At 32.9% G+C, this 17010-nt stretch overlaps 1 protein-coding gene across 1 annotated transcript; it reads left to right on the top strand.

Moving 5' to 3' along the window:
• Positions 1–451: 451 nt before the first annotated feature.
• Positions 452–15046, top strand: LOC128191690 (chitin synthase chs-2-like). Its single transcript, XM_052863900.1, has 16 exons — positions 452–690; positions 1883–2002; positions 2174–2681; positions 3334–4514; positions 4642–4744; positions 4841–4965; positions 5193–5287; positions 5560–5680; positions 6381–6531; positions 8198–8432; positions 8529–8729; positions 10659–11056; positions 11158–11322; positions 11466–11671; positions 11843–12180; positions 12262–15046. The coding sequence occupies exons 1-16, from the start codon at positions 641–643 to the stop codon at positions 13062–13064; spliced, it is 4800 nt and encodes a 1599-aa protein (XP_052719860.1). The 5' UTR covers positions 452–640; the 3' UTR covers positions 13065–15046.
• Positions 15047–17010: the final 1964 nt, after the last annotated feature.

Below are 17010 nucleotides of genomic sequence, written 5' to 3'. Positions count from 1 at the left end.
TTTTACAATTTCAGTATATAGCAATACACTTAATTTTGCACAACACTTAAGGTACGGTTTTTTCAACCACAACAAAAACTTCTTGTCTAATCCAATTCAAAATAATAAGAATAATAATCAAATAATAATAAATTAATTTCTTTTTTACAAAGGCATAAAAATTGGTTTTTAATAAATCATGTCACATGGGCATACATATATTTATATTTAATTGAGACATTTATTTAATCCGCACAAGGTTTTTGTCAAAGTAAATTAATAAATTGTTAAGACCTGGTGTGCATCAAGGTCACACATTCATAATAGGTTTCATGTACATTTCGAAGAATTTCTTGGTATTTAAACTTCCGGGTTTATTCCCGCCGTTTTCAATGAAAATCATCAATGTCTGTGTTCAATGAAGCAACCTTAATGCAAACAAGAGCGGCGCACTCATGGAACGGTGTCATTATTATTAACACAGTTAATGAATACACATGGTATACAAAAGGTTGGTAATTGCAGGCTATTTAAACCCATTCAAATACAAATATCTAGTGGTTTGTACCTCGGCTCTGACAACTAGTCAGGTCTTCGGAATCAAAAAAGCAAGAAAAATATAGTTGCAGTCTACGAAGAAAAATCTTAAATTTAGCAAAAAATGGAAACAGCAGGTGAAAGTGAAACAAAAGAAACGCTGGAACCAGTAAGGTAGGATGCTTTCTAGTAAAAGTCGAGGTACTTGGTATATAAAACTATTACAAAGAACTGGTAGCTTATCTTAAAAATTAAAACAATTCAAATTCTGCTTAGGATTCAGTAATTGATAAAAGAATAGTTGTGCATGAAATTATTTTTTGATTCATCAAAAGTCTGCAAACATAGTTTCGGTAATCTAAACCAAAACATCTGAATAGATCAACATTCATGTATAGACGTGTTATGTGCAATTTCCAAAAACGAAAAAAACATCACATAATTACAATTATGATAAATATGATAATGTGGATTTCTATTGTAAAGCGGAGGCTGGCATATTTCTAATAAATTGCATTACTTTTTTAAAAAGAATTTAAAAAACAAATTTAAGGTTGTAAACCTCTTCATTACTACCCTTTAATCTAATGAGCAGTATATATATTTTATCATGCAAACTTCAGTCGAATATATCATGCATTTGACCTCTCTAATATAAAAATTTGATGTTGCGACCCCAAAAGAAATAATACTGGTATTTGATATAGTAAGTCGTAATGGTCCTTTTTATATTAATTTAAATACATTGCTTGCATTTTGAATGGTCGACTTCAGCAAGAGCAATGAGATATATTGACTCGTTCCTTGTTAAAACCCAATCAGGTGTCTATAATCAATACGACAAAGGAACCATCATTCATAAAGGTATTTATTTAAACGACACACAAGCAAGGTCGCTGCTTATCTTTCAAATAGTAATTTTCCTTGGAAAATCATACTGATTTAAATCAAAATTTTGAATAATTACCGTCCAGTAACTTTAACTCTATTTGTTGCATACTGACAATCAATTTGGAATTTCGGGCTCCTCATACGGGATACAGGAATGGCTTGTCTGAACATGGACATAAAAAGAGAGATATAACAAAGAGAGCGAATAAAACTATTATCAGAAAAAACAACAATTTCTAAAATGCAATTTCTGACCCCATCTAGTAAACGTCATCTCTTTTATTGTCTAAAATTTATTTTACAACATTTTGTTTTTCGAACTTCGAGGTTTATTTGACAAATCGAATTTTAATACTATAATTTGTTTATAATCTGGTTGCATGCGAATCACGTTTTATTAAGAAAATATGTATCGGTCTTAAATGCCATCGTTTATTAAATACCGGTATATTTATTTATGAGGTTTTAAATTTAGAGACAATATGCAGAGACACTTGTCGCCTTTGCATACAACTCCAAAATCGAAAGAAAAAAAGAAAAAAGATGACATCAAAAAGAAGTCGACGAAGGTTGATGATAAGAAAAAGGAAAATGAGTGAGTATCTTTTTATCGAGAAGTTTAGCTTGGTCATTCACTTTTTTGTTAGAGTTTCATTTAATTGCATCGCCCAAAGCATTTTAACAGAAGTAACAAAGAAGGCTAAAAGGGTTATGCTGATTGTGCTACACACATATATATATATATACCTCCTTTGTTGTTCTCTAGGGATGAGGACTGGGATATTCCGGAGGAGAGACCTCAGATTAGCTCGGATGGAGCAGCAAAGATCTGGGACTGTTTAACAAGATCATCAGTCTTTATAATCAGCTCATGTCTGTTCTTTATCGTTCTTATATCCACCGGTTTAACACGCGTTATCATCCATCTAATGATCTGGAAGCTAAATCCACCAAATCCTAGTTCCGCCGTTTATCTAAATAAGTTCGGTGGTCTGCTGGAACTTGTGGAAGAAAGGTATTTTATAACCAATTGTTCTTCTGAGTGCGATTCTGGATACGTGAGGAGGAATGATTTACCAAGCTCTTGGAAATGTTTTTCAACAACCAATTCTACTTCGTGTAAGCTGCTTCAAGAGACTCCAACAGTAAATGTTTGGTGGATTTGGGGTCTCATAATTATAATATTGGTTCCAGATCTGTACTCTTTGATTCTGGGCTGTTGGAGAATATGCTTTAAAGAGACGGATGAGTTTAGCGTAGGAATGTTGTTGATCGTAAGTTTATTTTGGTTCATAAAATATCCCTTTTCTAAGAGCTGGACGAAAGGAAAATCTCCAAAACATTTTGTTGATGTTAATTAGTTTTAAGGTCAGACACAACCTATTCCATTATTTCCTATTTTTCAAGTCTCCGCAATATGAAGATTTTCACTGAATAATTCCATAATTATATTTCAATGTTATATAAATCCTTTTTATTTAAATATGAAGTGGTTAAGTGAATTTATAATTTATAAGCATTCAAATGCATTTTGTCTGCTATTTTAAGGTGAATTTTAAACATTCTAGCTCAAAAAATAGCCAGGTAATGTACCCTGAATTTCTGGGAATTAAGGTTTAAATGTTAATTGATAAGGAAGAATATATTAAGGAAAATTACATGTATATAAAAATGAGGAAGATCTCTTGTGTCCTTAACCCAACAAAAACCTTTTTCCAACACAACAAACAAAATGAAAAAAAAACAAACCTCGTCTTATAAATCAAGAAAAGAAAAGAATTTTTTTTGTTCCTTAGTAACTGTCACGAAAGTGTGTTACCACAGTATTGACACGGTATTCCGCCTTTCGGCAATTTAAACAAGTCCAGATGCATAGTTCAATAAAAATTCAAACCAGTTAATACATGTAATTTGTTTCCATTACAGAGCATTGTGGTGGAGACTCTTCATTCTACCGGACTGTGCCTTTTGGTATTTTTCGTGCTGCCAGCGTTTGATCCTATTAGTGCCTCATCACTTTTGTATCTCGTCGTTTTTGTTCCCTTATTTCTGAGCGTGATATCTGAATTTAAATTCAGTCAAATGACAAAAACGTACTATAAGATAAGTCCGCAAGCTGGATCTGTTTCACAAACATATAATAATCCTGAAGAAAAAGAGGGAAATGGGAAGCAACGCAAGCGAGATTACTTCTTTTACAAACTAACACAAGTCATTGGTATTGTCTTCTTCGGTGTTTCCATTCTTGTTGGAATTCATTATATGATTCAAAATACTGTTGATGAAAAGGAAATACTATGCATTCTATTTGTCGTCTCAATATTACTTGTATCTGTCGTTTATTGGGAAAATTTTCTCATCTTTAGTTCTACTGAGAGCAAGGAAGCAAATACAAACCAAGATACAAATGAGGATACAAGTACAAACCCAGAATCGAGTAAAGAACCGAATACTAACCCAGAACCAAGTAGAAATACAAATATAAATCAAGAATTACCTAATTCTAGCAGGCCAAAATTATCATGGAAACAATTTTTAGTAAAATATATAAATTCTAGAAGAGAAAAAGTTTCTAGTTTGACAGCAATTTGGAAAATTATTCTGACAATAGGTCTTCCATACTTGATCTTCACTACGAGGTCAATAGATGAACCTCTCAAAGTCGCAGAAGCCATTTCCTTTCTAGGAACAGCAAAAATGAAGACCTTGACGGGAGAGGTTGTGTTGGAATCCCAAGGTTACTCTTCATTTGGATGCCAGAGAAATGATATAGTTTTACTAATTGTCATCGGCATCATTCTTGGTTTTATCAGTTTCAAGAGTGCTCGGTTTGCATGTAGGGTGTACCTTCAAATTTGGTGTTTTTCACTTCCCCTTACCTTAAGCTTGCTCGCAACTCCTCTCGTTTTTATTTCGATCATGAAGTTTCCTTTGGTTTGGACAATACAGGAATGTAGTATTGTCCAACCATTGTGGGAGTTGAAGTTCAATGATTTTAGAGAAATTTGGCAAATCTTTCTCGTTGGAATACTAGGATTCTTTAGTTGCGTTCTTCTTACTCTGTACACATGGACAAACAATGGATCCAAATTATTAAAATGCGAAAGGTTGTTCTTTTTTTCATTTATTTTCTTATATGAAAATATTAGGCCTTATAAAAATTCATGTTGACTCATCGTTGCTCTACAAGTCAGATCTTTTATTTAACATTCAGTCGATAATTATGTTTCACAGGTTATTTCGAAAACCTCCTTACTGCGGATTATTTCTAGATTTATCGTTGCTCCTAACGAGATGTAAAGATACAACGGAGCAGATGGAGGAAGAAATTGACGAGGCAAGTTTCACCGAAAACCTTAGACAGTGTCCACCTCTTTTTGCATAGATTAAATGTTTTAAAATTATTTTCCATTCTTCGATTTTGTTCTCTCAGGAAACAGGTTTAAGAACACTTCAAAAGAAGAGTGAAGATTATTGTCTTCCATTTGTGTATTTCTGTGCAACTATGTGGCATGAAACTGAAACTGAAATGACACAGCTTTTCAAGTCCATATTTAGGTAAGAAATGATTTTCGATTCAAACCCTCGTATTATTTGAAATCAAAGTAAACGAAACATAAATACATTTGGATTAACATATTCCTAATACACATATATTAACACATACATGTATAATTAATACAAGTCAAGACTTACATACAACATATGAATCATTAAGTTATCTTTCATCAGAAAGTATTGTTAATGTGTTAAGAACTAATGAATAAAACGTACATATCTTGTAGGGTCGATTATGAGCAATACCTTCAAAGGGAACATCAGAGAGAAATTCAACAACGTAGGAAAGGATATATCAATGAAGATGTATATGAATTTGAAGGTAATAAGGTATTTTTAATGTTCTTTCTATTAGATTATTTTATAAGCTTCTTAGATATTTACTAAAAAGAGCCTTATGAATTGTTTTTGTTTTAGTGTGTGTTATGATATCTTCAACTATTTTGACCGATTAACATGATTATTTACTACATGTAAATCTTTTAAAACCGTTTGGTTTTATCAAGAAAAAAAGGGGCAGCCTACATTTGATTCTTATTAGAAGAATGTTATTCAAAGAATTTTGAGTTATAATTTTCTCATTTGTTATTACAGTGCATATATTTTTCGATGACGCTTTCAAGCCCCGCACGAATAAAAATGGAAAACCAGTGAAAGGAATTAGAGTTAATGAATATGTGAAGACTTTGGAAAAAGTTATCCCCAACACAGCAAAGTAAGTTAAATGCAACGAACCTGTCGTTAATATAGGTTTTTTTTAAAATAGTTTTGTTAGGTTAGGGGGACATTGCCGTCGTGAATATTTCTCGCCGAGTTGTCGGTGTGTTGTTAAAACAAGACGAGTCTTGTTAAGGCTTTTCGCGAACTTGGTTGTCGCAAACCAGTCTATCAAAGTAAGTCGCGAAACAAGGTCGTCGCGATTAAAAGTTTGTTTACACTTTACCCCATATTGTTATCTCGGGAGAATTATTTATTGATCCATATAGAACTATTTGAAACTGTTTTCAATGTTAATACAGTGACATTGAATGCATATTAATTTGTTGTTGTTGTTTTTTTAGTTTTAAACAGTGCTTCAGACTTTACAAGTCTGCAGTTTTAAAAACCAGATTAATTTAATTTTTTTTTCAATTTTGTGTTTTTTGGACGCATTAATTCATATCAGATAAAGAAAATTAATATTAAAAAACGTATTTGCGCAAGTTATAGGGTTTGTAATGGGTGTTTAGCTTTATCAACAGGTAATGCTATTTTCCTTTGCACAACAGAAGAAATATAATTCATCTACTATTCACTTTTTAGTCTCAAAAACTCTAAAGTAAAGTAAATAAAAAAAATATATATATATCGTGACATGAGTTTTTAAGATTTCAATTTCATTTTCTCGAAACGGCTTTTTGCCATTTGATTTTCAGATCAGAGTATAGAGGATTTGAATTAGAAGAGGTAAAGAAATTTGAAACCCCATATGGTGCCCGATTTGAATGGACTTTGCTCACAGATCAGAAGCTTATAGTTCATCTAAAAGACAAGACAAAAATCAGGAATCGAAAGCGATGGAGCCAGGTAAATCAAAAAATTGATGTGAGTCTTATATGTGTATTTCGATTTTAACTCGCTAATCGTCATTAACTGCGATGGGCAATTAGAAATGCCTGAAACAATTCTACATGATCAACTAAGATATTTTTTGGAATTGCGATCATGTCCTTTGTAAATTTGCTATGTGGCACCGCAAATTGGATTTTGTTTCAAAGTGCGTTAAATTTTTGACCAAATTAACGCACTTTGAAAACTTTTTTCAAAGGCCTTTAAATTCAGGAAAGTGCGTTATGACGGTCTATCAACATTTTTTTACTATCGAGAAACTAAACACTCTTTGAAAAATTGTGTATGAGTTACAAAGGGTTGAATTGTTTGTTGATAGTAGGATGATTTGCTAACACTGATGAGTCTAATTTACCGTCTTTGAGAACGGGGGTTGGGGTAAAACAAAGATACAAGTCCATTACCACTACATCATTTTTTCTTCAAAAAAACATGATATTCAGCAACTCCGGGTAAACGTATAGAAACGAAAAGAACAAATACACTTTGTAAAATAAGTACAGTGATCTTGAAAAAACGAGCTGGCCAAACAATAATTTCTCCAGTGGTTTTGAGGCCAAGTTAGGATCAAAATCGAAAATATCCCTTCGGTTCGCTGTGGTAGAATTGTGCTGACTAACTTCCGGTTTCATGTAAGCATCCCATTCGATCCTCAGCTGTTCACGTGATACCCGAAGGGTATATAGGCTGAGAAAATCAGTAGGATCGGAGAATCTGTGTTTGACGGCAGAAACACCAACACATCGAAGCCAGGGAGGAAATAGAGTATTGTAAGGTTAACCTGCCTATAGTCTTACGTGCCTGTAAAAGGCTTTCGAGACTATAGAAGTATATTTGGATTAATAAATATAAAAATTGGCTTGTAGACTGTGGTTAGTACGCTACAGACCCGGAACGGCGCGTGCGCTCCTGTCTCCGAGAAGCGCATACGCAATCGTCATTTGAAGTGCGTGCGCAACAGAGATCCGGGGAATATTATTTGTACATATTTAAAATTAAATTCTGTGATTGAGGAAATAGATCCTTTAATTCACTCTTTGATTTGCTCAGGCAGAGCAGCCGAATCCCATATCGAACTCAGAAAGGTTACAATTTGTTGAAGACTATGTATGTGTTTTAACATAAACCTTTTTTTCAAATTTTAATAAATAAACCACTTCGCTATAAGCAAAAAAGTTACATTGACAAAAATTAAATAAATATAAACTAGAAAATACGCATAAACGTGTGGTTTTTTTCTCGCACTAATATTCTAAAAGATAGTACAGTAACTGCTTTTCTTAATAACGAAAAAAACATCATTCAATGGTATTAAAAGAGCACTACTAAACATAGAAGCTTAAGAAAGTTAAACATTAGTCATAAATTGCGACTTCCTTATTTATATTCGTTTAAACGATTTTTATGGGCAATGTTTTGTATTTGGCAAGTAAAATTGAATGTCATATAGTATTGGTGGGTTTTTTTATTCGCCACGTACATGTATATATGTGTATCATTTAAACTGTCATTTCTTTAAATGCACAAAACATAATGCTCGCGAATGTGTTAAATGAAACACAGATAAATATTAACTGTGCTTGTAAATAAGTTATAATGCTTTTCAATGTTTCTAAATTAACAGGTTATGTATCTCTACTACCTTCTTATATTCAAAATGAGCGATGTTAGAGAAGAAGTTAAAAATAACAACAAAAAACAAGGAGTTTCCATTGAGACATTTACTTCGAACACCTTTATCTTGGCATTAGATGGAGATGTAGACTTCAAACCCGAGGCTGTAACACTGCTGCTAGATCGTATGAAGAAAAATCCATTAGTCGGCGCTGCTTGTGGACGAATTCATCCCATAGGAGCCGGTATGTCTTTGCTTGTAGTCGCAGTGGTATAAATAAAGTTTAGTTGAAATCTGACATCAAATCATTGATCTTTATTGGCTGGAATTTTTTTTACAGGTCCTATGGTATGGTATCAAAAATTCGAGTACGCAATAAGTCACTGGCTTCAAAAGGCCACCGAACATGTTTTTGGATGTGTTCTTTGTTCCCCCGGATGTTTTAGTCTGTTTCGTGGATCCGCACTTCTGGACCACAACGTTATGAAGACCTACACACGAAAGCCTACTGAAGCCAAACATTATGTGCAGTATGACCAAGGTATACTTCTCTGAAAATATACAGTACATGGTCAGTCGTGTGCCATAAATAAGTTCGCAAAATGGCCACAGTAACATCTTTTTGCCTCACATGAACCAAATGTGCAAGTGAGCTTTTCTGATCACCTGTTGTCCATCGTCCGTCAATCTGTCTGTATGTCTATAAACTTTTCACATTTTTTGACTTTTTCTCTAGAACCACGGGCCTTGATTATACCCCGCTCCAAAGGAGTGGGGGTATAGTGTTTTACTGTGTCTGTGTGTCTGTCTGTCTGTCCGTCTATCTGTCCGTCTGTCTGTCTGTCTGTCCGTCCGTAACAAAAATTTCTGTCGCATTTATCTCAGCAACTATTTATCGCAGATGCTTGAAATTTTTACACAGTGTTTGTTAAGGCATGCCATATTGTGGGATATATTTTTGTACCCATTGGACGTCAACTTCCTGTTAAATGACGACTTTGCTTATTTTTTTTACCAAAATTTTTAAATAAATTTTCGTCAAAGATTTCTCAGCAACCGTTAATCGCTGATGCTTGAATTTTAAACAAAGTATTTGTATAGGCATGCCATATCATGGGATATAATTTTGTACTCATTGGACGTCAACTTCCTGTTAAATGACGACTTTGCTTTTTTTTTTTACCAAAATTTTCAAAGAAATTTTTGTCTAAGATTTCTCAGCAACTATTTATCGCAGATGCTTGAAATTTTTACACAGTGTTTGTTAAGGCGTACTTTGTTTATTTTTAGCAAAACATTTTCAAACAAATTTTTGTCAAAGATTTCTCAGCAATTATTAATCGCAGATGCTTGAAATTTTAACACACTATTCATTTTGGCATGCCATATTGTGGGATATATTTCTGTACCAATCGGACGTCAATTTCCTGTTAAATAATGACTGTTTATTTTTAGCCAAAATTTTCAAACAAATTTTCGTCAAAGATTTCTCAGCAGCTATTTATCGCAGATGCTTGAAATTTTTACACAGTGTTTGTTAAGGCATACCATATCGTGGGATATATTTTTGTACCAATCGGACGTCAACTTCCTGTTAAATGAGTACTTTGTTTATTTTAGCCAAAATTTTCAAACAAATTTTCGTCAAAGATTTCTCAGCAGCTATTTATCGCAGATGCTTGAAATTTTAACACACTATTTGTTAAGGCATGCCATATTGTGGGATATATTTCTGTACCAATCGGATGCCAGCTTTCTGTTAAATGTCGACTTTGCTTGTTTTGCATATTCACATCAGAGCGGGGGTATCACTAGTGAGCTTTGGCTCACAGATATCTTGTTAAACCAAACTTTGTACAAAGCATCTTTATGTGAAGGTGATTCTAAATTGTTAAAATAAAGGGCAACTACCATTTTAATGCGGTAGATAATTGCGAAACAATAAGAATAGTGTGCGTTCTAAGAAATCTTTTAAAAACCACTGCACCCGAAATTCCAATATTTACACCAAATCTTGTATATATAGTATATAGCAAGTATTGAATAGTCTACAATTTTTAACGCATAAGAACAAAAGAATGATTTTATGAGCTTTGGGTATTATCATAATCCCTACGACCTATAGACTTACCCCACAAAGGGACATAATTCAAATTACATTTTGTTCAGTTGAAAATCAACGTGTACGGAGTATTATTATCTTAATGTCGCGAGCCTGATAACCGTTTTTAGTGAATCGTCAAAACCACCTAAGTCATGATATTGCAGTTTTACGTTGTTGTTAGAAATAGTTGGTACACAAAAATTAGGTGACGACGAGACCTAAGTAAACGTCGACCATTTTGTGAACTAAATGATGGCCAACTACTGTATATCCTTTTGCAGCTGTTGGGTACATAGACTAAAGAAAAACACAAAATGACTCAACTGCCTATGAACTAATGAATGTTTTGTTGGTTTCATTTTACAGGGGAAGATAGATGGCTATGTACCTTGTTATTAAAACAAAAGTATAGGGTTGACTACTGTGCTGCCTCTGATGCATTGACCTTTGCCCCGGAAGGCTTTTACGAATTTTATAAACAAAGAAGACGATGGGCTCCATCAACTATGGCGAACATCCTTGATTTATTGATGGACGGTGACAACGTCAGAAAGAATAACCAAAACATTTCGAGGCCGTACATTTTCTACCACATTTGCCTATTTATTTCATCAATACTGACACCCGGGACAATATTTCTGTTGATCTTAGGTGCAATTATAACGGCTTTCCCATCGATAGAGCCATGGGCTGCCTTGCTGTTTAACGGACTGCCTGTTGCGATTTTTATCATTTCTATTTTCCTTGCAAAAGAAGATACACAGGTAATGACGAATTCTGAAAGAAGACACTATTTCATGTATACTAAGTTCTTTTTTTCAATTTTCGTCCAAACTAAATAATAAGTATATGTTTTCTTTTCCAGCTTTTGCTTGCAGCTATATTTTCAACAATTTATAGCCTGGTTATGCTAGTTGTTTTGATAGGACTGTTAAAAGAAGGAATCGAATCGCAATTATGTTCCGTCACAACCGTTTTTTTTTGCTTCGTGGCTGGTGTCTTTATACTTGCCGCTATTATGCACCCAAAGGTAATAATTTTATTCATTCCTGTTTTTATCATACAATGATGGTCTCTAATAAACAATAAAAAAAACCAACAATTTAAGTTCAATGATACAAATACATAAAACATGTAATAATGCATTTGTAACAATTTCAATATCACTTTCAGGAATTTTCCTGTATCCTCCACGGATTGCTATATTTCTTGGCAGTTCCTTCTATGTCGATGCTTTTGATCTTCTATTCTGTTGGAAATATGCATAACGTGAACTGGGGAACTCGCGAAAGTAAAGTAGATAATAATGACGGATCATCTGCAAAAATGATTCAAAGACAATTTCTTGGACAGTCCTGTTCTATTGGGGACTGGTGCAGGTAATAGCGAATATTTGCATTTTTTTGGCGGTATACATGTACTAGTTTTCGCTTATTTTTCAGTCCAGATGTTTTCCTTTTAAAATTTTCTTTGAATCCCAAAAATGACCGATTCATTCATTTAAATGATATACTCCCTTTAAGATAAGAAAGGCAATTTGTATTCTACAGATGCATTATGTGTGTCACTGAAAAAAAAGATGATCCAGTTATATCTGACGATTCTGAAACGGACGAAGATGAACATCCAAAAGATGAAGAGACTAAAGATGAAGAGACTAAAGATGAAAAGCCTAAAGAATTAAAGCCAAAAAATGAACCTTGTGATGAAAACGAAACAAAAAATAGCAAAACCATGGAAGAATGCGAAAATAAAGACACAAAAAAAGAAAAGAAAGAGAAAAAACCTAAAAAAGACAAGGCAGATACAAGAGATGAAGAAACAAAATCGCCAGAGGGCGTAGCAAAAAAGAAGAGCAAGGACAAACCTAATCCCACTGAAAAGAAAGGTATACCTCCTTCGTGTTCGTTTTATTTTCTTCTTCATCCTTATTATTGAATCCTTAAAAAATTTCATCATTAATTTGCAGATAAAAAGAAGCCTGGAATTTTTGCCAAATGTGAGCCAATTACAGATAAAGAACAGCATTTTTGGACAAGGTTCATAAAAAAATATCTCAAACCTGAAAAACAGTTAAACGAAATCAAACGAGAAGAGTTGCAAAGCGAACTTATTGATCTTAGAAACAAGGTCTTCTTCTTTTATTTCATCACTAATGCAATTTTTGTAACGATTGTTTATGTCCTCACACAAGTGAATGCTCGCGAAAGCACTCTCTCTATACCCCTACCCTGCAACGTTGGTGACAAGCAAGGTACAATAGAACCAATATCAATAGCATTTACTCTAGTCTTTGGTATTCTACTCTTCGTACAGTTTTTCGGTATGCTGATGCATCGTATATCCACTATTTCCCACATTATTGCAACCACCAAAGTTTGTGGTAATAAACTTTACACAAAGAAACCCATTGTTAAAATAGAGAAACCAAGTGCATTTCAAAATGATGATGTTACGCCATTTAAAAACGACAAAAAAGAAAGAACAGCAAAACATAGATGGAATACTGTCAAATGGGGAATAGAGCTGCAGAAACGTTCTAGTGGGCTGCGAAAACGTGACACGAAAACTCTTGTAGATCTTAAAACTACTATTCGAGAAAAGTTGAAAACTATTACTGAGAATACCGAAGAAGTGGATAAGATCGCTAGCTTTTATTCCGATGAACCTGTCAGTATAACTAGTGTCAGAAACCCCGTACGGAGACCCAAACCAGTCAAGAATAATGAAGAGGTGTCGAGTAGCGACACACCAGGACCTTCATCTTCTTAGATCTGTAGTTTTTTCTCAAAATTTCATGTTTTAGTGGATAATAAGGACTGCAGTGGAGAAATTCATGCAACACACATATCTTGGTTATTTTTTTACCACATATTATGATAGCTTTTTCAGGTTTGTGTTTATTTTTTCTCTCTTTTATCTCATTTGTAGAGATCTGGGTTCTTATATTTATCATATCACCTCTATTTTTTACAAATCAAAATAGTGCTTGATATAATGCACTAATTGTTATGTATATTAATGCTAGCATTTAAACCTTTTAAGAGTTTTTCTATTAACCCAGTATATACCCGCTAAATGATTTGTTGTGTTATAATGCAATTATTCACCAGAAACCATATAACAATTTCTTGAATATCTTAAGTCTTAAGGACACAAAAGTAAATGCACTGTTCATTTTGTTAAAGCAAGGTAAATTCAATAGTATTATTCAGAATTTTATCGAAGTAAGACTATTTATAATTATATTAATTAAAGTTGTTTTTGTGAATTTATCGGAATAAATGTTGAGTGAATACAAAAGGAAGAAATAAATTTATGTCGTTTTGAGGAGGCTATTTATTTTTTGCTGTCTTGTAAGAAAGAGGTTGTGTAAACAATAAATTGTGAAAGTCTACAGCAGGCTCTTTATTTGATTTAATTATATTTGGGTTTTGAACTTGCCAGTACAAGTATTTGAACCTGGTGTCAGATAAACAAATTAATCCAAAGTGCGGCGTCAGCACGTTGCACTACTTTTACTTAATAATTAAAATATGAACTCAATATTTACCCAAGTTATACGAGTATACCCTGGGTTGGGACAGTTTACGCTTTATAATTCGCGAAAAAACACAAAAAGGCGCTAATTGCTACAACCAAGGTCATATATACGAGTATAATTCGGGTAGATATTGAGTTCATTCCTCTTCTCAAAATTGAGCACGTCAGGTTGACTAGGTTAATAAAATCAATATCTATACTTCTATATTAAAATAATAGACTCAACTTTTTTAGCTTTAATACCGAGAAATCGTAAGAGTACTGTCTTTTGTTTTATATATTTTAAACATCATTGGTACTTGAAGGTTACCAATTTGTTTTTATTTTTTCTCAATCAAGCTTCGCTAATTAATAATTAACGAAAATTCCTTTTAAAAATCCGGAAATCATCTGCATTTTTTTTAAATTTTACAATCATGCGCATTACATTCACGCCAAATCACGAGAGGCTCTTTAATTTATGTATCCACAATATCACATTTGTATGGATAAACTCAGAAACGATGTTACATAAACGGGTAAATTTTTATTGGAAATTTGTCATACATTCTGTTCATCAAAGGAAATACGGGAGATAACTCAGTGCATTTATTATGAAAAATTCCGAGAGTTCCGAATGTCAACATGATGTGTAAATTCGAAGCGAGTAAAAAATGTTGGTGAAAAGTGTTAAATTTCTTATTAATATGAATTAAATTTTTAAATAAAAGGTATTTACAGTCTCAAAATGGTTTGTTATGAATAATTTGACTGTTATTTTCAATGCAGCTTTATTAATTTTCTCCAAAATCGATCGTTTTAGAGCGATTCTGCAATATTGCTAGAGTCTATGGGTCTATGGGAGGCATTTCAACTGTGGTGAAGGCCTGTTCCAATACACAGTTAGATTATTATAACTAAGCAAAGTTTAGTGAAATTAACAGAATTGTTGTAGGCTAAAAGCCTGATTATGTAAATGTCAACAATACGGTGTGTCGATGTATCTCTTTCGTAAATGTCCGATATCATATGCAATGCCAACCCGTGCACGCAACGGTCAAAATCTAGTTCTTTGTTTAAATGTACTAAGTCTGATAATTCCCACATTAGCCCATTGTCTAATCATGAAACATTCTTTAAACAAATTGTATTTCCTTCCCGATTTCTTGGCTAAAAGATAATACTTTTTCTTACTTTCTAATAACCCAACATTCCAAATATATAAGGTCAATTTTGTATGATATGAATTGGTATATTATTTATATGCAATAGTAATATCATTATATGCAGTGATAACATCATTATATAATGTGAGTTCATAATTATATTCAGGGATAAAAGCTTTTAGAGGTGGTCGAATCAATACCTTATGTCGTAAAATCATTATGTGCAGTGATTAATTGGTTATATGCTAAGAATGAATCTTTATGTGATGTAATAAACACATTTTATGCATAGATAAACTCATAATCTATTGTTGTTCAATCATTTTGTTATGTGGTACACTCTGTAAGTACATTTGCAAAATCCTTCTATACACTGCAACATCTTGAAATTAGGTGATAAATTCATTATATGCAGTACTAATTTCATGTTATGGTGTGTAAAAGTAATTATGAACGGTGGTAAAACATTATTGTATTGTGGTAAAAACGTTACGTGCAATGGTAAATCCTTTATATGATGTCACAATTTTATTGTATGTCGTTGTTTGGTCATTATATTATATGATCGGCTCGTTATATGGAGTGGTAATTTCTTTATATGCAGTCGTAACTCTTTATGATGAGGTTTAAAACAGGTTCTCGCTGTAAAGTTTTACAATGGGGAAGAGGTCCAGTTTTATTTTGGAAAAAAACGCCGCGATCATTGTTACAGTGCACATTTCCTGGTAAACTTGTTCTTCCGATTATAAAGTTTTTAGCTGATAACGTAATTCCAGTTTGAGATTTTAAAGATTTTGTTAATTTTAAAGGACAATTTTGTCCACTTAACTCCTCCTTTACTACGGTTATAGAAACTTAAAGGGTTTAAAAAAAATCTCCATTGATTTCACATTACATCACAGTCCATTAACAATATCTAACCATTTCAAGCCAAAATACTTAGTAATACAGTTATATCTATAAGTCAGTGGATATGTTTTATAACAATTATAGCATATCTGCAAATTTCACAAGATTAATTTTAAACATTTGTATTTTTTTTTTTTTTAGATATTTACAAGAACATCAATATTGAATCTTACATTGTTTTCAAATATGAAACTATTTTAGTATAGATTATAATAGACTAGACTTTGACCCGTGCGTGCACGGGTTGACATTGCATATCGGACATTTCCGAAATAGGTACATCGACACACCTTATTATTGACATTTACATAACAAAGCTATAAGCGTACAATAATGCTATTAATTTCACTACACTTTCCTTAGTTTGAAAAATCTAACTGTGTCTCGGGAAAGGCCCTTGCCACAGTTAGAATGCCTCCCTCATACCTGTAATGTAGCAGAAAATTGCAGAATCGCTCCGGAACGATTTTGGAGAAAGTTAATGAAGTTGCCTTGAAATAACAGTCAAATTCACCACAACAAACCTTTTTGAGACTGCAAATACCTTTCAACTAAAAAATTTAACTCATAGAATGGAAAAATTTAACACAATTTGACCAACGTACACGTATTTTCTTTGTAAAACTGGGTCCGTAGTACGTTATTCATTTTTGCGATAAAACATATTCTATCTTCACTCTCCTAACAAATATATGTAACTTTTTTTGCACGTAATCAAATATTATTTGTCATCACGAAGACAAAAGTAAGTACTTAGTTGAAACGTATATTTGTTATTTTATACTTTCTCTCATAAGAAATCATTAATATATATGAACAGAATATATAGCAAAAGTCCTATGAAAATTTACCCGTATTTGTATTATCATTTCTGAGTTTATTCATGCAGATGTGATATTGTGAAAACATAAACTAAAGATCCCGTTAGCGTGAATGTAATGCGCTAGTGCAAGATTGTAAAATCCAAAATATCCAGGTGATTTCCGGGATTTTTGGAGGAATTTTCGTTGATTATTAATAAGCGAAGCTTAACTGAGAAAAAATAAAAACAAATTGGTAATCTTCAAGTACCATTGATGTTTAAAATATATAAAACAAAAGACAGTATTCTTCCGATTTCT

Source organism: Crassostrea angulata, chromosome 7, assembly GCF_025612915.1.
Source record: "Crassostrea angulata isolate pt1a10 chromosome 7, ASM2561291v2, whole genome shotgun sequence".
Lineage (NCBI taxonomy): Eukaryota > Metazoa > Mollusca > Bivalvia > Ostreida > Ostreidae > Magallana > Magallana angulata.
Note: the sequence above shows the minus strand (reverse complement) of the source record. Positions and strands in the feature narration are given on the sequence as shown.